Genomic DNA, 17,056 nt, shown 5'->3' with positions numbered 1-17,056 from the left:
GTTACAGAACCCTACAGCGTGTTACAGAACCCTACAGCGTGTTACAGAACCCTACAGCATGTTACAGAACCTTACAGCGTGTTACAGAACCCTACAGCGTGTTACAGAACCCTACAGCGTGTTACAGAACCCTACAGCGTGTTACAGAACCCTACAGAACCCTACAGCGTGTTACAGAACCCTACAGCGTTAAACCTCTCTGTAGAGAATGACACCTGATTCATCCAGGTTGGTTAAGGAGAAACCTCTCTGTAGAGAATGACACCTGATTCATCCAGGTTGGTTAAGGAGAAACCTCTCTGTAGAGAATAACACTTGATTCATCCAGGTTGGTTAAGGAGAAACCTCTCTGTAGAGAATGACACCTGATTCATCCAGGTTGGTTAAGGAGAAACCTCTCTGTAGAGAATGACACCTGATTCATCCAGGTTGGTTAAGGAGAAACCTCTCTGTAGAGAATGACACCTGATTCATCCAGGTTGGTTAAGGAGAAACCTCTCTGTAGAGAATAACACCTGATTCATCCAGGTTGGTTAAGGAGAAACCTCTCTGTAGAGAATGACACCTGATTCATCCAGGTTGGTTAAGGAGAAACCTCTCTGTAGAGAATGACACCTGATTCATCCAGGTTGGTTAAGGAGAAACCTCTCTGTAGAGAATGACACCTGATTCATCCAGGTTGGTTAAGGAGAAACCTCTCTGTAGAGAATGACACCTGATTCATCCAGGTTGGTTAAGGAGAAACCTCTCTGTAGAGAATAACACCTGATTCATCCAGGTTGGTTAAGGAGAAACCTCTCTGTAGAGAATAACACCTGATTCATCCAGGTTAGGAAGGAGAAACCTCTCTGTAGAGAATGACACCTGATTCATCCAGGTTGGTTAAGGAGAAACCTCTCTGTAGAGAATAACACCTGATTCATCCAGGTTGGTTAAGGAGAAACCTCTCTGTAGAGAATGACACCTGATTCATCCAGGTTGGTTAAGGAGAAACCCCTCTGTAGAGAATGACACCTGATTCATCCAGGTTGGTTAACGAGAAACCTCTCTGTAGAGAATGACACCTGATTCATCCAGGTTGGTTAAGGAGAAACCTCTCTGTAGAGAATGACACCTGATTCATCCAGGTTGGTTAACGAGAAACCTCTCTGTAGAGAATGACACCTGATTCATCCAGGTTGGTTAAGGCGAAACCTCTCTGTAGAGAATGACACCTGATTCATCCAGGTTGGTTAAGGAGAAACCTCTCTGTAGAGAATGACACCTGATTCATCCAGGTTGGTTAAGGAGAAACCTCTCTGTAGAGAATGACACCTGATTCATCCAGGTTGGTTAAGGAGAAACCCCTCTGTAGAGAATGACACCTGATTCATCCAGGTTGGTTAATGAGAAACCTCTCTGTAGAGACACCTGATTCATCCAGGTTGGTTAAGGAGAAACCTCTCTGTAGAGAATGACACCTGATTCATCCAGGTTGGTTAAGGAGAAACCTCTCTGTAGAGAATGACACCTGATTCATCCAGGTTGGTTAAGGAGAAACCTCTCTGTAGAGACACCTGATTCATCAAGGTTGGTTAAGGAGAAACCTCTCTGTAGAGAATGACACCTGATTCATCCAGGTTGGTTAAGGAGAAACCTCTCTGTAGAGACACCTGATTCATCCAGGTTGGTTAAGGAGAAACCTCTCTGTAGAGACACCTGATTCATCAAGGTTGGTTAAGGAGAAACCTCTCTGTAGAGAATAACACCTGATTCCAAGATATCGTCAAGATAAGCAACGTAAAGTAACACGCCTGGCAACGAAGCGTCAAATTTCCCACTTTGACAAACTTAGAAAAAAAAGCAGCAAAGCATTTTGAATGTCAGGGGTCAAAAAGGTGAATAATATAGAGGTCTTATATGACTCAGTGAAAACCTTCTAGAGACTTCCAACCAGACGGAGAGTTCTATTAGACTGAGTGGTACAGTACTGCTCTGACAAAGACATTGATTTTATCCCGACAAAACATTCTAGCATTGGGAAATAAAACAAGTGGCTTCATGTCTACATTAATGACACCAGCAGGTCTGATGTAGTGGCTTCATGTCTACATTAATGACACCAGCAGGTCTGATGTAGTGGCTTCATGTCCACATTAATGACACCAGCAGGTCTGATGTAGTGGCTTCATGTCCACATTAATGACACCAGCAGGTCTGATGTAGTGGCTTCATGTCCACATTAATGACACCAGCAGGTCTGATGTAGTGGCTTCATGTCCACATTAATGACACCAGCAGGTCTGACGTAGTGGCTTCATGTCTACATTAATGACACCAGCAGGTCTGATGTAGTGTCATGTCCACATTAATGACACCAGCAGGTCTCTACGGAGGGTTTGACACGATTTGGGGAACCTCCAAAGAGCAAATGGAGCTCCGTCCCACGTCCCCCTTGCGCCGTTCGTTGTAGACAGGGCCATGTGAAGACAACGGGATTAACAGGATGTTCATTTTTTTTATCAGGATATTTTCTACCTGCAGGCTGCAATATTACTATTTGTTGGCTTTATGTCGGGTTTCTGTACAGCACTTTGAGATATCAGCTGATGTATGAAAACGTTATAAATGATATGAAACCGTTTCACAAAAACGTGCGTATGAAAAACCATAACCGGCACGCAGATCGGTAGAAACGGTAAAGACGAATTGGCATTCAACATGAGAAAAGGTTGTCCACTCCTCGTGTAGCCAATTACCGGCAGCTCCAGGAGAGGAACGGCAGAGTCTGAGACAGACAGCAGGAGCGGGAGAAGCAGAGTTGGATCAAGTTCCAAGTTTTTTAAATTTTCTTCTTCTGGTTATCTAGATCTCTGGAGCCCTCTTGAGGCAGGTCTTATTTCATCAAACCGTAAACTGAAAAACATCACACAGCTCAAATCATTTGGCTGATTAACATATAGGGTGTGTCTATACACTTTTAAAAAATGTCGACTTTCGATCGACCAATACTCTTTTTTTTTTGTCGCGGACAGCCCTAGTTCCCATAGTGACGTACTTAAAACCTTGTACTCCTTACACAGAGATATGGGAGAGCAGCACTTAGATCAGCTAGGTCTGACGTAACTAGACTAGAACATCCCTGATAGACAGAACCTCAGGAGGTCTGTTGTAACTAGACAGAACCTCAGGAGGTCTGACGTAACTAGACCAGAACATCCCTGACAGACAGAACCTCAGGTCTGACGTAACTAGACCAGAACATCCCTGACAGACAGAACCTCCGGTCTAATGTTAGCTAGACCAGAACATCCCTGACAGACAGAACCTCAGGTCTGACGTAACTAGACCAGTACATCCCTGACAGACAGAACCTCAGGTCTGACGTAACTAGACTAGAACATCCCTGTTAGACAGAACCTCAGGAGGTCTGATGTAACTAGACCAGAACATCCCTGACAGACAGAACCCCAGGTCTGATGTAGTGGCTTCATGTTCACATTAATGACACCAGCAGGTCTGATGTAGTGGCTTCATGTCCACATTAATGACACCAGCAGGTCTGATGTAGTGGCTTCATGTCTACATTAATGACACCAGCAGGTCTGACGTAGTGGCTTCATGTCCACATTAATGACACCAGCAGGTCTGATGTAGTGGCTTCATGTCTACATTAATGACACCAGCAGGTCTGATGTAGTGGCTTCATGTCCACATTAATGACACCAGCAGGTCTGATGTAGTGGCTTCATGTCCACATTAATGACACCAGCAGGTCTGATGTAGTGGCTTCATGTCCACATTAATGACACCAGCAGGTCTGATGTAGTGGCTTCATGTCCACATTAATGACACCAGCAGGTCTGATGTAGTGACTTCCTGTCTACAGTAATGACACCAGCAGGTCTGATGTAGTGGCTTGATGTCCACATTAATGACACCAGCAGGTCTGACGTAGTGGCTTCATGTCCACATTAATGACACCAGCAGGTCTGATGTAGTGGCTTCATGTCCACATTAATGACACCAGCAGGTCTGATGTAGTGGCTTCATGTCCACATTAATGACACCAGCAGGTCTGATGTAGTGGCTTCATGTCTACATTAATGACACCAGCAGGTCTGATGTAGTGGCTTCATATCCACATTAATGACACCAGCAGGTCTGATGTAGTGGCTTCATGTCCACATTAATGACACCAGCAGGTCTGATGTAGTGGCTTCATGTCTACATTAATGACACCAGCAGGTCTGATGTAGTGGCTTCATATCCACATTAATGACACCAGCAGGTCTGATGTAGTGGCTTCATGTCTACATTAATGACACCAGCAGGTCTGATGTAGTGGCTTCATATCCACATTAATGACACCAGCAGGTCTGATGTAGTGGCTTCATGTCCACATTAATGACACCAGCAGGTCTGATGTAGTGGCTTCATGTTCACATTAATGACACCAGCAGGTCTGATGTAGTGGCTTCATGTCCACATTAATGACACCAGCAGGTCTGATGTAGTGGCTTCATGTCCACATTAATGACACCAGCAGGTCTGATGTAGTGGCTTCATGTTCACATTAATGACACCAGCAGGTCTGATGTAGTGGCTTCATGTCTACATTCATGACACCAGCAGGTCTGATGTAGTGGCTTCATGTCTACATTAATGACACCAGCAGGTCTGACGTAGTGGCTTCATGTCTACATTAATGACACCAGCAGGTCTGACGTAGTGGCTTCATGTCCACATTAATGACACCAGCAGGTCTGACGTAGTGGCTTCATGTCCACATTAATGACACCAGCAGGTCTGACGTAGTGGCTTCATGTCTACATTAATGACACCAGCAGGTCTGACGTAGTGGCTTCATGTCTACATTAATGACACCAGCAGGTCTCTACGGAGGGTTTGACACGATTTGGGGAACCTCCAAAGAGCAAATGGAGCTCCGTCCCACGTCCCCCTTGCGCCGTTCGTTGTAGACAGGGCCATGTGAAGACAACGGGATTAACAGGATGTTCATTTTTTTTTATCAGGATATTTTCTACCTGCAGGCTGCAATATTACTATTTGTTGGCTTTATGTCGGGTTTCTGTACAGCACTTTGAGATATCAGCTGATGTATGAAAACGTTATAAATGAAATGAAACCGTTTCACAAAAACGTGCGTATGAAAAACCATAACCGGCACGCAGATCTGTAGAAACGGTAAAGACGAATTGGCATTCAACATGAGAAAAGGTTGTCCACTCCTCGTGTAGCCAATTACCGGCAGCTCCAGGAGAGGAACGGCAGAGTCTGAGACAGACAGCAGGAGCGGGAGAAGAAGAGTTGGATCAAGATCTAGATCTCTGGAGCCCTCTTGAGGCAGGTCTTATTTCATCAAACCGTAAACTGAAAAACATCACACAGCTCAAATCATTTGGCTGATTAACATATAGGGTGTGTCTATACACTTTTTAAAAATGTCGACTTTCGATCGACCAATACTCTTTTTTTTTTTGTCGCGGACAGCCCTAGTTCCCATAGTGACGTACCTAAAACCTTATACTCCTTACACAGAGATATGGGAGAGCAGCACTTAAATCAGCTAGGTCTGACGTAACTAGACCAGAACATCCCTGACAGACAGAACCTCAGGAGGTCTGACGTAACTAGACTAGAACATCCCTGACAGACAGAACCTCAGGAGGTCTGATGTAACTAGACCAGAACATCCCTGATAGACAGAACCTCAGGAGGTCTGATGTAACTAGACCAGAACATCCCTAACAGACAGAACCTCAGGTCTGACGTAACTAGACCAGAACATCCCTGACAGACAGAACCTCAGGTCTAATGTTAGCTAGACCAGAACATCCCTGACAGACAGAACCTCAGTAGGTCTGATGTAACTAGACCAGAACATCCCTTACAGACAGAACCTCAGGTCTAATGTTAGCTAGACCAGAACATCCCTGACAGACAGAACCTCAGGAGGTCTGATGTAACTAGACCAGAACATCCCTGACAGACAGAACCTCAGGAGGTCTGATTTAACTAGACAGGTCAGCAGGTCTGCTGTTACTAGACAGGTCAGGAGGTCTGATGTTAGCTAGACCAGAACATCCCTGATAGACAGAACCTCAGGAGGTCTGATGTTAGCTAGACCAGAACATCCCTGATAGACAGAACCTCAGCAGGTCTGATGTAACTAGACTAGAACATCCCTGATAGACAGAACCTCAGGTCTGATGTTAGCTAGACCAGAACATCCCTGATAGACAGAACCTCAGGTCTGAAGTTAGCTAGACCAGAACATCCCTGATAGACAGAACCTCAGGTCTGATGTAACTAGACCAGAACATCCCTGATAGACAGAACCTCAGGAGGTCTGATGTAACAAGACCAGAACATCCCTGATAGACAGAACCTCAGGAGGTCTGATGTAACAAGACCAGAACATCCCTGATAGACAGAACCTCAGCAGGTCTGATGTTAGGGTCCTCTCCATCACCTGTCCTTGTGTTTGTATACCTGTACTGTCTCCATGATTTAATACCTTGATGTCACACAACAAGGTGCTCCTCTGGTGTGTGTACAGTGTGTGTGTGTGTGTGTGTGTGTGTGTGTGTGTGTGTGTGTGTGTGTGTGTGTGTGTGTGTGTGTGTGCGTACAGTGAACAGTGTGTGTGTGTGTGTGTGTGTGTGTGTGTGTGTGTGTGTGTGTGTGTGTGTGTGTGCGTACAGTGTGTGTGTGTGTGCGCGCTCGTACAGTGTGTGTGTGTGTGTGTGCGCGCGCGTACAGTGTGTGTGTGTGTGTGTCTGTGCTGCATGTAGGAGTAGTGACAGGTAGATAATGGCTGAATGAATAATTCAAAATGGTGTCCTCTACGGCACGGTGAGACGGTGAACCAGCTAGCGGACGACATCACGACACGACCAGAGGAGTAGAACACGGAGCAGCTCTTAAATTAATCAGTAGAGGAGATCTGGACAAATAGACAACAGCAACCGAGGAGGAGGAGGAGGAGGAGGAAGCCCCCTGCTGTCTCTGTCTGGTTGGTTAACCTTATTAAAGAGCCACTATGACACTTTGGCACTTCCTGGTGGTACGATACAGGACCATGATAGTTCTCCTCTACCTAGTGGTACTATACAGGACCATGATAGTTCTCCTCTACCTAGTGGTACTATCTATACAGGACCATGATAGTTCTCCTCTACCTAGTGATACTATACAGGACCATGATAGTTCTCCTCTACCTAGTGGTACTATCTATACAGGACCATGATAGTTCTCCTCTACCTAGTGGTACTATCTATACAGGACCATGATAGTTCTCCTCTACCTAGTGGTACTATCTATACAGGACCATGATAGTTATCCTCTACCTAGTGGTACTATCTATACAGGACCATGATAGTTATCCTCTACCTAGTGGTACTATCTATACAGGACCATGGTAGTTCTCCTCTTCCTGGTGGTACTATACAGGACCATGATAGTTCTCCTCTACCTAGTGGTACTATACAGGACCATGATAGTTCTCCTCTACCTAGTGGTAGCTAGAGAGAGACACAGAGAGAGAGAGACACAGAGAGACAGACAGAGACGATAACAACAGTAGTTAGCCTGACCTGGTCTGTACGAGCCAAAGGTGTGCGCCAGTCTGTTGAGCAGGTCAGGGTTGTCATAGCGATCCTCGTTAGCCACCACCCAGAAACAGCTCTCGGACATCTCCTGGGGGCGGATCTACACACAGACACACCAATAGAAGGCAGGCGGGACCAGCGGGTTAATATATGAACATGGACAAGCAGCCACAAGGGATGTACTGAGCACCTTTGGATCTCATTTGCATAGTCCCTCCCCTATACACACCACAACACACCACATCACATCACAGCAGAGTCTCAGTCTACAGCTGATAGAAGGACCAAACACACACATGAATCTCATTTGAATAGTCCCTCCCCTGTACACACCACAACACACCATCACAGCAGCGTCTCAGTGACAGTAACACCACGGGTGAGTGAGGCAGGTTTAGGAATCATTTAGTCTGTATCAGAGGGTCTGTCACCACGGGTGAGTTAGGCAGGTTTAGGAAACATTTAGTCTGACAGTAAACCCACGGGTGAGTTAGGCAGGTTTAGGAAACATTTAGTCTGTATCAGAGGGTATGTCACCACGGGTGAGTTAGGCAGGTTTAGGAAACATTTAGTCTGTATCAGAGGGTCTGTCACCACGGGTGAGTTAGACAGGTTTAGGAAACATTTAGTCTGACAGTAAAGGTGAGTTAGACAGGTTTAGGAATCATTTAGTCTGTATCAGAGGGTCTGTCACCACGGGTGAGTTAGGCAGGTTTAGGAAACATTTAGTCTGTATCAGAGGGTCTGTCACCACGGGTGAGTTAGGCAGGTTTAGTAAACATTTAGTCTAACAGTAAAGGTGAGTTAGGCAGGTTTAGGAAACATTTAGTCTGACAGTAAAGGTGAGTTAGGCAGGTTTAGGAAACATTTAGTCTGACAGTAAAGGTGAGTTAGGCAGGTTTAGGAAACATTTAGTCTGACAGTAAAGATGAGTTAGGCAGGTTTAGAAAACATTTAGTCTGACAGTAAAGGTGAGTTAGACAGGTTTAGGAATCATTTAGTCTGTATCAGAGGGTCTGTCACCACGGGTGAGTTAGACAGGTTTAGGAATCATTTAGTCTGTATCAGAGGGTCTGTCACCACGGGTGAGTTAGACAGGTTTAGGAATCATTTAGTCTGACAGTAAAGGTGAGTTAGACAGGTTTAGGAATCATTTAGTCTGTATCAGAGGGTCTGTCACCACGGGTGAGTTAGACAGGTTTAGGAAACATTTAGTCTGTATCAGAGGGTCTGTCACCACGGGTGAGTTAGACAGGTTTAGGAAACATTTAGTCTGTATCAGAGGGTCTGTCACCACGGGTGAGTTAGACAGGTTTAGGAAACATTTAGTCTGTATCAGAGGGTCTGTCACCACGGGTGAGTTAGACAGGTTTAGGAAACATTTAGTCTGTATCAGAGGGTCTGTCACCACGGGTGAGTTAGACAGGTTTAGGAAACATTTAGTCTGTATCAGAGGGTCTGTCACCACGGGTGAGTTAGACAGGTTTAGGAAACATTTAGTCTGTATCAGAGGGTCTGACAGTAAAGGTGAGTTAGACAGGTTTAGGAAACATTTAGTCTGTATCAGAGGGTCTGTCACCACGGGTGAGTTAGACAGGTTTAGGAATCATTTAGTCTGTATCAGAGGGTCTGTCACCACGGGTGAGTTAGACAAGTTTAGGAAACATTTAGTCTGTATCAGAGGGTCTGACAGTAAAGGTGAGTTAGACAGGTTTAGGAAACATTTAGTCTGTATCAGCAGGTCTGACAGTAAAGGTGAGTTAGACAGGTTTAGGAAACATTTAGTCTGTATCAGAGGGTCTGTCACCACGGGTGAGTTAGACAGGTTTAGGAAACATTTAGTCTGTATCAGCAGGTCTGACAGTAAAGGTGAGTTAGACAGGTTTAGGAGTCATTTAGTCTGTATCAGAGGGTCTGTCACCACGGGTGAGTTAGACAGGTTTAGGAAACATTTAGTCTGTATCAGAGGGTCTGTCACCACGGGTGAGTTAGACAGGTTTAGGAATCATTTAGTCTGTATCAGAGGGTCTGTCACCACGGGTGAGTTAGACAGGTTTAGGAATCATTTAGTCTGTATCAGAGGGTCTGTCACCACGGGTGAGTTAGACAGGTTTAGGAAACATTTAGTCTGTATCAGCAGGTCTGACAGTAAAGGTGAGTTAGACAGGTTTAGGAATCATTTAGTCTGTATCAGAGGGTCTGTCACCACGGGTGAGTTAGACAGGTTTAGGAAACATTTAGTCTGTATCAGAGGGTCTGTCACCACGGGTGAGTTAGACAGGTTTAGGAAACATTTAGTCTGTATCAGAGGGTCTGTCACCACGGGTGAGTTAGACATGTTTAGGAAACATTTAGTCTGTATCAGCAGGTCTGACAGTAAAGGTGAGTTAGACAGGTTTAGGAATCATTTAGTCTGTATCAGAGGGTCTGTCACCACGGGTGAGTTAGACAGGTTTAGGAATCATTTAGTCTGTATCAGAGGGTCTGACAGTAAAGGTGAGTTAGACAGGTTTAGGAAACATTTAGTCTGTATCAGCAGGTCTGACAGTAAAGGTGAGTTAGACAGGTTTAGGAAACATTTAGTCTGACAGTAAAGGTGAGTTAGACAGGTTTAGGAATCATTTAGTCTGTATCAGAGGGTCTGTCACCACGGGTGAGTTAGACAGGTTTAGGAAACATTTAGTCTGTATCAGAGGGTCTGACAGTAAAGGTGAGTTAGACAGGTTTAGGAATCATTTAGTCTGTATCAGAGGGTCTGTCACCACAGGTGAGTTAGACAGGTTTAGGAAACATTTAGTCTGTATCAGAGGGTCTGTCACCACGGGTGAGTTAGACAGGTTTAGGAAACATTTAGTCTGACAGTAAAGGTGAGTTAGACAGGTTTAGGAATCATTTAGTCTGTATCAGAGGGTCTGTCACCACGGGTGAGTTAGACAGGTTTAGGAAACATTTAGTCTGTATCAGAGGGTCTGACAGTAAAGGTGAGTTAGACAGGTTTAGGAAACATTTAGTCTGTATCAGAGGGTCTGTCACCACGGGTGAGTTAGACAGGTTTAGGAAACATTTAGTCTGTATCAGAGGGTCTGTCACCACGGGTGAGTTAGACAGGTTTAGGAAACATTTAGTCTGTATCAGAGGGTCTGTCAGCACGGGTGAGTTAGGCAGGTTTAGGAAACATTTAGTCTGTATCAGAAGGTCTGTCACCACGGGTGAGTTAGACAGGTTTAGGAATCATTTAGTCTGACAGTAAAGGTGAGTTAGACAGGTTTAGGAATCATTTAGTCTGTATCAGAGGGTCTGTCACCACGGGTGAGTTAGGCAGGTTTAGGAAACATTTAGTCTGTATCAGAGGGTCTGTCACCACGGGTGAGTTAGGCAGGTTTAGTAAACATTTAGTCTAACAGTAAAGGTGAGTTAGGCAGGTTTAGGAAACATTTAGTCTGACAGTAAAGGTGAGTTAGGCAGGTTTAGGAAACATTTAGTCTGACAGTAAAGGTGAGTTAGGCAGGTTTAGGAAACATTTAGTCTGACAGTAAAGATGAGTTAGGCAGGTTTAGAAAACATTTAGTCTGACAGTAAAGGTGAGTTAGACAGGTTTAGGAATCATTTAGTCTGTATCAGAGGGTCTGTCACCACGGGTGAGTTAGACAGGTTTAGGAATCATTTAGTCTGTATCAGAGGGTCTGTCACCACGGGTGAGTTAGACAGGTTTAGGAATCATTTAGTCTGACAGTAAAGGTGAGTTAGACAGGTTTAGGAATCATTTAGTCTGTATCAGAGGGTCTGTCACCACGGGTGAGTTAGACAGGTTTAGGAAACATTTAGTCTGTATCAGAGGGTCTGTCACCACGGGTGAGTTAGACAGGTTTAGGAAACATTTAGTCTGTATCAGAGGGTCTGTCACCACGGGTGAGTTAGACAGGTTTAGGAAACATTTAGTCTGTATCAGAGGGTCTGTCACCACGGGTGAGTTAGACAGGTTTAGGAAACATTTAGTCTGTATCAGAGGGTCTGTCACCACGGGTGAGTTAGACAGGTTTAGGAAACATTTAGTCTGTATCAGAGGGTCTGTCACCACGGGTGAGTTAGACAGGTTTAGGAAACATTTAGTCTGTATCAGAGGGTCTGACAGTAAAGGTGAGTTAGACAGGTTTAGGAAACATTTAGTCTGTATCAGAGGGTCTGTCACCACGGGTGAGTTAGACAGGTTTAGGAATCATTTAGTCTGTATCAGAGGGTCTGTCACCACGGGTGAGTTAGACAAGTTTAGGAAACATTTAGTCTGTATCAGAGGGTCTGACAGTAAAGGTGAGTTAGACAGGTTTAGGAAACATTTAGTCTGTATCAGCAGGTCTGACAGTAAAGGTGAGTTAGACAGGTTTAGGAAACATTTAGTCTGTATCAGAGGGTCTGTCACCACGGGTGAGTTAGACAGGTTTAGGAAACATTTAGTCTGTATCAGCAGGTCTGACAGTAAAGGTGAGTTAGACAGGTTTAGGAGTCATTTAGTCTGTATCAGAGGGTCTGTCACCACGGGTGAGTTAGACAGGTTTAGGAAACATTTAGTCTGTATCAGAGGGTCTGTCACCACGGGTGAGTTAGACAGGTTTAGGAATCATTTAGTCTGTATCAGAGGGTCTGTCACCACGGGTGAGTTAGACAGGTTTAGGAATCATTTAGTCTGTATCAGAGGGTCTGTCACCACGGGTGAGTTAGACAGGTTTAGGAAACATTTAGTCTGTATCAGCAGGTCTGACAGTAAAGGTGAGTTAGACAGGTTTAGGAATCATTTAGTCTGTATCAGAGGGTCTGTCACCACGGGTGAGTTAGACAGGTTTAGGAAACATTTAGTCTGTATCAGAGGGTCTGTCACCACGGGTGAGTTAGACAGGTTTAGGAAACATTTAGTCTGTATCAGAGGGTCTGTCACCACGGGTGAGTTAGACATGTTTAGGAAACATTTAGTCTGTATCAGCAGGTCTGACAGTAAAGGTGAGTTAGACAGGTTTAGGAATCATTTAGTCTGTATCAGAGGGTCTGTCACCACGGGTGAGTTAGACAGGTTTAGGAATCATTTAGTCTGTATCAGAGGGTCTGACAGTAAAGGTGAGTTAGACAGGTTTAGGAAACATTTAGTCTGTATCAGCAGGTCTGACAGTAAAGGTGAGTTAGACAGGTTTAGGAAACATTTAGTCTGACAGTAAAGGTGAGTTAGACAGGTTTAGGAATCATTTAGTCTGTATCAGAGGGTCTGTCACCACGGGTGAGTTAGACAGGTTTAGGAAACATTTAGTCTGTATCAGAGGGTCTGACAGTAAAGGTGAGTTAGACAGGTTTAGGAATCATTTAGTCTGTATCAGAGGGTCTGTCACCACAGGTGAGTTAGACAGGTTTAGGAAACATTTAGTCTGTATCAGAGGGTCTGTCACCACGGGTGAGTTAGACAGGTTTAGGAAACATTTAGTCTGACAGTAAAGGTGAGTTAGACAGGTTTAGGAATCATTTAGTCTGTATCAGAGGGTCTGTCACCACGGGTGAGTTAGACAGGTTTAGGAAACATTTAGTCTGTATCAGAGGGTCTGACAGTAAAGGTGAGTTAGACAGGTTTAGGAAACATTTAGTCTGTATCAGAGGGTCTGTCACCACGGGTGAGTTAGACAGGTTTAGGAAACATTTAGTCTGTATCAGAGGGTCTGTCACCACGGGTGAGTTAGACAGGTTTAGGAAACATTTAGTCTGTATCAGAGGGTCTGTCAGCACGGGTGAGTTAGGCAGGTTTAGGAAACATTTAGTCTGTATCAGAAGGTCTGTCACCACGGGTGAGTTAGACAGGTTTAGGAATCATTTAGTCTGACAGTAAAGGTGAGTTAGACAGGTTTAGGAATCATTTAGTCTGTATCAGCAGGTCTGACAGTAAAGGTGAGTTAGACAGGTTTAGGAAACATTTAGTCTGTATCAGAGGGTTGAATGCTACTTGAAGGATCTAGAGGGAAAAGCTGAGACTCTTTAACGTAGGTTGTTTTATTTTTAAAGTCCAACTTTCTTCTCTTTCTTCTCAGACATATATAACTTATATATATTTATATATATTTATAAAATGGCAACAACAGCAACAGTACAGATGTTTCCAGGGCTAGCGTTTCCGTGCCAACAGCCATTTAAAGCCGGGGGGGGGGGGGGGGGGGGGGGGCTCCTCCCTCTCCTCTCTGATTGGACCAGAAGTCTCAGACGGGACTTGGCTCAGCATAGAAGACCAGATGTTGTTTTATCTCGTCTCGGGTGATATTACTTCACGCAATTACAATTCATATTTAGTTGAATCTCACTTTCCCTGTTTTTCTTTCTCCTTCACATAAACATGTATACAGCTGTTGAACATGCTGGACCATCTGATCGGATGAGGAAGGACGCTTTGGGAGCAAGGATACGTCCCAAACAACAGTGCGCGACACTGAATGATAGGGTGTGATTAGGTGACGCCGTTTGGTGTTGTGATCAGCTTGTAAACAGGTTTCAATGAGACATGTTCAAAGGAGACCCCCTTTGTGGTGGTGTACAGGACGACACACACACACACACACACACTTTTAATATGCATGAATCCCCCCCCCCCCCCCAAAAAAAAAACCAACTCTACACTGATAGGACTTGAAAGTTTAGAGACGGTGCCTCTAAAACTCAGGAGAGATCGCTAGAGAATTTAATTTATTGTGTGTTCAGCAGGCAGGCCTCTTGAGTAGCACACACACACACACACACACACACACACACACACACACACACACACACACACACACACACACACACACACACACACACACACACACCTCAAAACAAGCCTTGTTCACAGCCACATGCTGGGTTTCAGACACACACACACACACACACACCTCAAAACAAGCCTTGTTCACAGCCACATGCTGGGTTTTCAGACACACACACACACACACACACACCTCAAAACAAGCCTTGTTCACAGCCACATGCTGGGTTTTCAGACACACACACACACACACACACACACACACACACCTCAAAACAAGCCTTGTTCACAGCCACATGCTGGGTTTTCAGACACACACACACACACACACACACACACACACACACCTCAAAACAAGCCTTGTTCACAGCCACATGCTGGGTTTTCAGACACACACACACACACACACACACACACACACACACCTCAAAACAAGCCTTGTTCACAGCCACATGCTGGGTTTTCAGACACACACACACACACACACACACACACACCTCAAAACAAGCCTTGTTCACAGCCACATGCTGGGTTTTCAGACACACACACACACACACACACACACACACACACACACCTCAAAACAAGCCTTGTTCACAGCCACATGCTGGGTTTTCAGACACACACACACACACACACACACACCTCAAAACAAGCCTTGTTCACAGCCACATGCTGGGTTTCAGACACACACACACACACACACACACACACACACACCTCAAAACAAGCCTTGTTCACAGCCACATGCTGGGTTTTCAGACACACACCACGTTTAGCCATATGTGTTAGCTACAGAAGGCCAGGGGGAGGGGGAGGGGGGGAGGGGGAGGAGGGGGAGGGGGAGGGGGGGAGGGGGAGGAGGGGGAGGGGGAGGAGGGGGAGGAGGGGGAGGGGGAGGAGGGGAGGGGGAGGAGGGGGAGGAGGAGGAGGGGGAGGAGGGGGAGGGGGAGGAGGGGGAGGAGGGGGAGGGGGAGGGAGGGGGAGGAGGGGGAGGAGGGGGGAGGAGGGGGAGGGGAGGAGGGGGAGGAGGGGGAGGGGGGGGGGGGAGGGGGAGGAGGGGGAGGGGGGGAGGGGGAGGGGGGCTAGGGTAATGGACTGGGAGAGAGGATGTGTGTGTGAGCGAGAGAGTGACTGACTGAATGAGTGAGAGACTGAGTGAGTGAGAGAGTGACTGAGTGAGAGTGAGAGAGTGACTGACTGACTGACTGACTGAGTGACTGACTGAGTGAGTGACTGAGTGAGTGAGTGAGTGAGTGACTGACTGAGTGACTGAGTGACTGACTGAGTGACTGAGTGAGTGACTGACTGACTGACTGAGTGAGTGACTGACTGAGTGACTGAGTGAGTGACTGACTGAGTGACTGAGTGACTGACTGAGTGACTGAGTGAGTGAGTGAGTGACTGACTGAGTGAGTGACTGAGTGAGTGACTGAGTGAGTAAGTGAGTGACTGAGTGAGTGAGTGACTGAGTGAGTGAGTGAGTGACTGAGTGAGTGAGTGACTGAGTGAGTGAGTGACTGAGTGAGTGACTGAGTGACTGACTGAGTGACTGACTGACTGAGTGAGTGAGTCTCACCTTGGACCAGTTGAAGCGCTTCATGGAAGTCTCAAGCTTGAACTCCTTCTTGGGCCGGAGTCCGAAAGGCAAGGTGTTGTGGGTAGGCGAGCCCAGCCCACAGAACCCCCCCGGGGGAGGAGGAGGGGGAGGGGGACAACCGAACGGGGGAGGCACTCCTGGTGGGGGAGGTGGGGCCGCAGCCTGGGAGGGGGGGAGGAGGGGGAGGAGGCATGGGACCTCCCGGACCAGAAGGAGGCGGAGGGAGGGAAGGAAAGGCGGAGGAGGGGAAGCCAGCCTGGGAAGGACGGGAGGAGGAGAGGGCCACTGGGACCGCTCCAAACTGAGGAGGAAAACAACAGCAAGGAACAGGGTTAGTTTTGATCAACTTAAAAATGTGTCTTTTTTCCAACAACTTCTTACCGACATTTGCCATTTTAAAGCTGCCAGTTTACCTCAGTTACCGATATCTTTAAGCAGTAAGGCCCGAGGAGGTGTGGTGTATGGCCAATATACCACGGCCAAAATGCTGTTCTTAAGCACGATGCAACGCTGAGTGCCTGGACACAACCCTTTAGCCGTGGTATATTGGCCATACACCACCAACCCCCTGAGGTGCCTTATTGCTATAATAAACCGGTTACCAAGGTAACTAGAGCAGTAAAAAAATACATGTTTTGTCATAACCCGTGGTACACACGGTCTGATATACCACGGCTGTCAGCCAATCAGCATTCAGGGCTCGAACCACCCAGTGTAGTTATCTGGCTCCTTTGCACCCCAGTATCTCTACTTGCACAATCATCTTCTGCACATCTATTCACTCCAGTGTGTAATTTGCTATAATTTTAATTACTTCGCCACCACGGCCTATTTATTGCCTAACCTCCCTTATCTTACCTCATTTGTACACACTGTATATAGACTTTTTATATTGTATTATTGACTGTTTACTCCATGTGTTGTTGTTGTTGTTTGTGTCGAACTGCTTTGCTTTATTCTTGACCAGGTCGCAGTTGTAAATGAGGACTTGTTCTCAACTAGCCTACCTGGTTAAATAAAGGTGTTCTCAAAACTAGCCTACCTGGTTAAATAAAGGTGTGTTCCAACTCGCTACCTGGT

The 17,056-nt window shown here is 45.9% G+C and overlaps 1 protein-coding gene across 1 annotated transcript in view; it reads right to left on the bottom strand.

The window, feature by feature from the left end:
- LOC116362166 (protein diaphanous homolog 3) overlaps positions 1 to 16,363 on the bottom strand; it is a gene marked incomplete at its 3' end in the record, with an annotated part of 145,025 nt that extends 128,662 nt beyond the window's left edge. Inside the window, 3 exon segments of the mRNA XM_031816475.1 lie at positions 7,599 to 7,713; positions 15,956 to 16,138; positions 16,358 to 16,363. Coding sequence (XP_031672335.1) covers positions 7,599 to 7,713; positions 15,956 to 16,138; positions 16,358 to 16,363 — 304 coding nt within the window.
- Positions 16,364 to 17,056: the final 693 nt, after the last annotated feature.

Source organism: Oncorhynchus kisutch, unplaced genomic scaffold, assembly GCF_002021735.2.
Source record: "Oncorhynchus kisutch isolate 150728-3 unplaced genomic scaffold, Okis_V2 scaffold802, whole genome shotgun sequence".
NCBI lineage: Eukaryota > Metazoa > Chordata > Actinopteri > Salmoniformes > Salmonidae > Oncorhynchus > Oncorhynchus kisutch.
Note: the sequence above shows the minus strand (reverse complement) of the source record. Positions and strands in the feature narration are given on the sequence as shown.